This window comes from Octopus bimaculoides, chromosome 1, assembly GCF_001194135.2.
Source record: "Octopus bimaculoides isolate UCB-OBI-ISO-001 chromosome 1, ASM119413v2, whole genome shotgun sequence".
Taxonomy (NCBI): Eukaryota; Metazoa; Mollusca; class Cephalopoda; order Octopoda; family Octopodidae; genus Octopus; species Octopus bimaculoides.
In genome coordinates this window covers 33,080,227-33,087,549 of record NC_068981.1, presented here as the reverse complement: position 1 = coordinate 33,087,549, position 7,323 = coordinate 33,080,227, and the positions used below count along the sequence as shown (strand labels likewise).

Here is a 7,323-nt window from a genome sequence, read left to right as displayed (position 1 = left end):
CTGAAAGAAGCCCATCGTATATATATATATATATATATATATATATATATATATATATATATATGTGTGTGTGTGTGTGTGTGTCCCCGTGTTTGTCCCCCCAACATCGCTTGACAACCGCTGCTGGTGTGTTAACGTCCCCGTAACTTAGCGGTTCGGCAGAATAAGTCCTGGGTCGATTTGTTCGGCTAAAGGCGTTGCTCCAGCATGGCCACAGTCAAATGACTGAAACAAGTAAAAGAGTAAGACTGTAATCTTCCCAGTTTTCTCTGTGAATTATACAATCTACGAAAATGTATTAAATTTTAAAATCGAAACCTTGCCTTCAATGAATTAGTTTGTACAGACAAATCTTTTACCATTTATATTGCTTTTTCTCCCCACACAGAATAATTTTTTCCTATTCGTTTTGTTTTTATGTTCCCAGCATTATGGATATCGACACTTAACATACATTAAAGAAAAGACCGATTGAGCGATATCTTCACACAAAAACATTCGGTCATTCTCCTCTAACAAATAAAAGAATAACAAAAACGACAGTTTAGAATAAAAAAATATTTTTTCTTCATAAATAATCTTTTAGAACATTTAAAATAAAATAATAAAAGTATAAGTGTTAACAGAGTACAACAATTTCTGTATTTTGAACAACGTATATGAAATTTACAAATGATTTAAATGGTATGGCACTGAAGCTTTTATTTTGGTTGTCAAAGACTACCGGTATTTTAATTGTGGAAGTTCAAACTGTTTCTTTGTTAAACTGTTCAGTCTTGTATGCATTTAAATGATACAGATCTTTACTTTCACTGATGCCCGTGTTTTTAACTCTGTTAGTATCTGTAGACGTACTAAAATCATTATGGTGAAATTGGATAGCTTTATTACTTTTTTCACCGGATACTTTTGGAACAGTAGATACCGAATTGTTCTTCAAAATAGATTTAGGGTTTTGGGATGTCATGCATTTTGAGTGCTTATTTTTGTCGCATTTTATGTGTAAATATGAAAGGATATTCAAGTAGAAAGAATGTTTATCGTTGGATAAAACTGGTGGTCTGCTTTGTGATTTATTCAGCTGCCATACAAAGCGTAAATTGAAAGCCAATCTAAAAATAAGCCATGTATTGATAATTCCAAAGAAAACGATTGACAAAAAGAAGAACGCAAGAGGAATACTTTCCATAGCAAAGATGTGCTGTTTGTTATAAATATAAATGAAACTAACAATTGGACAGACTCCTCGAAGTAAAACCATAGCGACCAACTCTATGAAATGCAATTTGAAGCTTGATTTTGACTTCGTTTCTGAACGATTAAGTTTATTTGCAATTTTTAAAAGTATAACCGGCGACGAAGTTGTTTCCATAAAGGGACCAAGCAAACCGGCAAACATGTTTTGTTCAAATCCGTTGATCACAATGTAAGTGCTGAGTGCGACGAAATGGTGAATAAGTACTGCTGGATACCTGTCTTTCATAGAAAAAATCCGTACAAAGCAAAGATAGAAATATTTGCCTATGCTGAAATTGTACGTCATTTTAAGAACTTTGGATATGTGTACTCCTTCAGGAAAAAACAGTGGATATTGTAAAACATCCGTTGCAGTCAAGCACCAGATTGCTAGAATCACTCCAACCCATATTAGAATTTGTTCTGTTATTCTGAAATTATAAAAAGAAAATATATGATATAATATAATATAATATAATATAACGATACAATATAATATGATTTGATACACAAAATAAGATGATATAACACTTTTTTCTATATAGATTTAAAGATTCTCTTGCATTTTGAAATTGATACAATAATTTGACTAAAATGTTGATGGGGTGGAGAGAGATTAATTATACACCGAACAAATTACAAGACTACATAGAAATAAAATTGATGGTATGCATTAAAAAACTTGAAAACATCTTAAGACTTGAAAATAAAAAAAATCCCACGAGCCAAACTAATAAATAAAATAGTTAAACAAGTGGTTAAAAATATGTTCGGAAAACCCATTATTTCTACTTAATAACGAAAAGTGAATAGAAATGTCGTGGGAACCGTAGTTATTGTTGTCTAATTGCCAACCACTTCTCATGTCAGGCTGGGTGTAGTCTTGTTTTTGTTGCTTCTTGCTTGCTGGAGGATGGGGCTGAGCCTATGGCTTTCGCAAGCCCTCATTGACCAATAAGATTTCTTTTCCACTTGAACCTTTGTCAATCAACACCTGCGAAAAGGCTATGAGCAAGGAGGGAATTTCAGAAGGCTGCATTCTGGTAAGGATTGACCAGACGCTGCGATAAATGCGTGAATTTGGGGTTAGACACAAAAGTATAACGGCCCCAGTGTAAACAACGAGAAGCGAAACCGAACCTGTATTATTCTCAAGAGATTTTGAGATAATCAAAATTTAAAAAGAGATATCTAGAAAAGAGAACACTCCTTTATTTTACCGGAAATGCCTAGAGCTAGGAATGGTCCTTTATTTGTAAGCATGTAATTGTCTTATAGCGTAAGCATTCTGCTTTAAGAATACGTATAGATATCTAAATTGTCGATCTTATTCAGCTATCATCAACATTTTTGAAAACATCAACGATATAGGGCAAGTTCAGGCGGATATTGAAATAACTTGTGGATACACAACCCACATCTTCACGAATGTTGCCTGTCATTTCCATAACGGATATATCATTTCTACACCGCATAAAATATTTCAATAATTCGTTGGATTTACAAAACTTGGGATTGTGACTTGAACCGGATCTTATGTTTATGTTTATTTGTATGTTAGTTTAGAAGTATTAAGTCTCATTAGTATAGCGACGATGATTCAGTGTTTAGAGCAAATGAACTGGTGGTCGACGAGTTATCGCTGAACCTCAAGTCTACCCTTATTGTTCAAATCTATGGCGAAAGTCATTCTTGTTACGATCAGCTTCTCTGTCTGTCTCTCTCTCTCTAGCATAAATGTCTGTAACTCTACATTATTCAATTTCTCTCATTACCACTCTCTAACATGGTAGGATGTAATTTGAAGCTGATTTACTACACACGACCCTTTTCTGGTGTCCTGAATATTAAAGTACCTTGATTCTGACGAATCTCATATCTAAACACACACACATAGTTATTACGTGTTACGCTAAGAAGCAGTACACGGTACCAGAATTTTCGATCGAGTCAAATATAACTACTCCAAATTGTTCTTAGAGTATCCTTATAAGTGGTGTCAGTACCGATTAGCTTACCTGTCTGTCTGTCTGTCTCTCCCTCTGTCTCTCTCTCTCTGTCTCTCTGTCTCTCTATCTATCTATCTATCTATCTATAGGGAGAATTCACAAAAAAAAAAACAACAGACGAAGACAGGTGGTGTAGAAAACAAACAGATGTATTAGTATAACGCTTAGGAATTGAAAAAGTTTTTAACGTTTCGAGCCTACGCTCTTCCACAGAAAGGAACACAGAAAGAAACAAGGAGAGAAAAACAAATGTGTGTAATGGTTAGCGATCTATCATGGCGAATCTATTTATCTGTCTACCTCTTTCTTTTACCTATCTTTCATATACCGAAGTGATGTGTAAAAATATATCTACGGTATTTAAGAACTTAATTATTAACACATCGTTAAACTCTAAATCATAGCTGGAATAACATTTAAATTATGTATATTATGTAATTATATAAATGTTTATATTTCATTGAAACAGCTGTTAAAGACAAATTAGGAATCATATGTAAAATTTATGCTTGCCTGCCGCTTATTCTAGGTATTTCTTGTATTGGATAATGGCCGTCTGGTTAAGGAGTTCACTTTGAAGTCACGTGGTTTTAGATTCAGTCCCACAGTGCGGCACCTTAGGCAAGTGTCTTCTACTATAGCCCCGGACCGACCTATGCCTCGTGAGTGAATTAGGGACCCGGATAGTGGAAGCCCGCCGTAAATGTGCAGGTGTGTGCTTGTCCTCACCCCTTGACAACCGCTGCTGGTTTCTTTACGTCCCTTAACTTATTGGTTCAACAAAAGACTAGGTTAGAGAAACTACCAGGTTTGAATAAAAAAAAAAGAAAGACCTATTGAGAAACGATTTGTTCGACTAAACCGTTAAAGGTGGTGCTCCTTGTAGTCCAATGACTGAAAAACGTAACAAATAAAAGGCCGTCCATTGCCTCTTTTCTTACGACATGAATGTGCGATTTGAGAAAAAGCCATGTACAGACACTTTTGCTGACTCAGGAACCAGTGAGTTCGCAGAAACTAAAGTTTTCGAGGAAATACATAATTTAGTTGTCATCTCTATAATTGTTTAATGAAATCCATTGAGGTATCAATAAGGTAAGTAGTATTAATATAATTAAAAGGGAGCGTCGTAACTTAAGTGTTTGCCACTTTGTTAAGCGGGAAACCGAATCTGAGATCCCATTTTATTGTGTGTTATTGAAGCCAAAGCAGAAACTGTGTGATCATCCGATAAACAAGGAATAGCAGACGTATTTCCGTTAAAACCACATTGCAGTCATAAAAAGGAAGTCCAAGTGAAAAGAAAAGAAAAATAAAACTTTGGTACAAAAGTCGTAATTGACACACTATATCGAGAAGAATAAAACGAGTGGAAACAGCTGGAAGGCTGGTGATCATATCTGTTCAGCCAGAGTCGACATGGAATAAAAAAAATTAAAAAAATAAAAAGCGGGAGCGAGGTGGGAGAGAGAGAGAGAGAGAGAGAGAGAGAGAGAGAGAGAGAGAGAGAGAGAGAGAGAGAGAGAGAGAGAGAGAGAGAGAGAGATAATTTTAGAAAGACTTTAAAAGTTAAATATTTTAACGATATCATGAGTCATGTTTTCTCTTTGTTGAAATGCATGTCAAAAGACTGAAAAACGATACTGTTAATATATAGCTGTCTTGCTCGAAAATAACGCTCATGCTTCCTTCTAGGCATAAGTTCTCAGCTGAGAGCCTGATTGATTTCGTTGCATTTAAAGAAAACGAGAGAAGTAGGTGATCATGTCTCTGAATAAATTCGTCGGCAACGCATCCAAGAACATACTCTGCTTGGCAGAACTCATATCATCTCTCCACTTTTTAACCATTGAGGAAGTTGAAAATCAGCACTGCAAGCGCGAGTTAATTTTCGAGTGTTGTCGCTATTTACAACAGTGAGATGCGTCTATTTTCCACTACGTGAAATGCAAATCACGTAATTTAGATTCATATTACAGTGCCAAAAGCAAGATGCAGATGGTCGACTCGTCTGTGGTTAGTTACTCAACCGAATTGATATGCTGTGATCTTATTGGCTGGTAAGTATTAATCCAGGAAGAACAATTTTCTTAATGAAATTAGCGTAAATTCGATCTAAAAGACGAATTCATTTTTATATTATCTATCCCTAAACAGACTACATAGTATTAATATATAACATTGATACAAAGTACTACATTTTGGGAGAGTATATAGCAATCTGGGTAGTTTGCTGGACCTATTTAATCGACTCCGGAAAGATAGAAGGCAAAGTAGATTTCAGCGGGATTTGAACCCAATATATATAGACCGTCACTAAATTGATCAAGGATTTTATTTGATGCTCTAACGATTCTAGCTAACCAGATTTAATGAACAGGTGTTGTAAACAACGGGTCATAAAAGACGTAAAAAGGAAATTGAAAACAAAAATAACAAAGGTTTTCTTTGTTAGTAAGTCTTTCTACACATGGAATTGTGAAAATGCAACTGAGTACGACTTCTCACTCAATGAGAGAAGTAACTTGGAAGCCACACTCAGAGACAGACAGAAGGCACGCATCAAAGAATATTTCTTGACTTACTGAGAGGCTTCTACGTGGTCATACAACCGGCTAGGAATAGCAGCCAAATCTATGGTATATCATACCCGCCGCCGTTTTAGTAACGGTCACATTGGATGCTTTGAGTCAATTTCCTATCTTCACAAAGTTTAGTTCAATAATTGGCCGGTAATCGACTCCTGTACTTGACTAGTACGCATTTTTATGGACTACTTAAAAGGGATTTTGACTCAGAATTATATAAGAACACTTTGTCTGTTACTGCTATTCCTTACCCATAAAAAAAAAACTGGGCTGCGGCCATGCTATAGCATAGAGGGTTTTAGTCGAACAAATCGACTTTAGTACTTATTTTCTAGGTCCTGTAATCTATCGGTCACTTTTGCCGAACTGTTGAGTTATGGGGACGTATACAGATCGATATTAGTTGTCAAGCGGGAATGGGGATACAAATACACACACTACAGGTTTCTTCAGTTTCTTTCTACCAAAATCATACGCAAGGCATCGGTCAATCCCAGACTGTAGTAGATGACACTTGTCCAGGATACCACGCATTGGAACTGAACCCCAAATCATGTGGTAGCAAAGTGAATTTTTCAATCACCCAGATATGCCTATAATTTCTTATGCCATACGGCCACACATTTCGGAGGGTGGTTACAGTTAATTAAATCTGCAGTTGCCCTTCGCTAATTAAAGCTATCGAGATTTTCTACTCACAGCAACTGAACTCACTGACCAGTGAATTCTAAAATATATCCATCACACACACACACAAACACACACTTAATTTTTCAATATGTATTTGGCAATAAGTCGACTTATGTACGAGCATATTTTTATTCTTTTACTTGTTTCAATCATTAGACTGCAAATATGTTGGGGCATCGTCTTGAAGAATTTCAGCCGAATGGATCAACCCCAGTATTTAATTTTAAGCCTGGTACTTATTCCATTGGTCTCTTACGCCGAACTGCTAAGCTACGAGGACGTAAACACACCAGCACCGGTGTTAAGCTGTGGTAAGGGACACATAGACGCATATACCCATGTATATGCTTATATACACATATACGACAGGCTTCTTTCAGTTTCCGTCAACCAAATCCACTCACAAGGCCTTGGTTGGCCCGAGGCTATAGCAGAAGATTATCATCTCCCACAGCGTGGCACCTATATGGTTCCGGATTGAGTCCCACAGCGTGGCACCTTGGGCCATGCTGTGGGAGTGAATCCGGAACCATGTAGTAAGAAGAAAACTTCTTATCACACAGTCACGCCTGAACCTATATATATTATTACTATATCTATAATATATTATGGCAGCGATTTCGTTCCATACTTTATTGTCTTACGAAAACTATAAATGTTGTGTGTGTGTATAATCTATGTATATAAAAGAGAAATTATGTTTGTTTGCCCAACAAAATGAAACCAAATGGTTCAAGTAAAGCTATTAAGCTTTTTCTATATATATATATATATATATATATATATATATATATATATAT

The 7,323-nt window shown here is 35.9% G+C and overlaps 1 protein-coding gene across 1 annotated transcript in view; it reads right to left on the bottom strand.

Annotated features, from left to right (window-relative positions):
* Positions 1-543: 543 nt before the first annotated feature.
* Positions 544-7,323, bottom strand: part of LOC106875971 (uncharacterized) — a 27,540-nt gene continuing 20,760 nt past the window's right edge. The window contains exon 2 of the mRNA XM_014924314.2: positions 544-1,667. Coding sequence (XP_014779800.1) covers positions 746-1,667 — 922 coding nt within the window. The 3' untranslated portion in view covers positions 544-745. The remainder of the gene's footprint in view (positions 1,668-7,323) is intronic.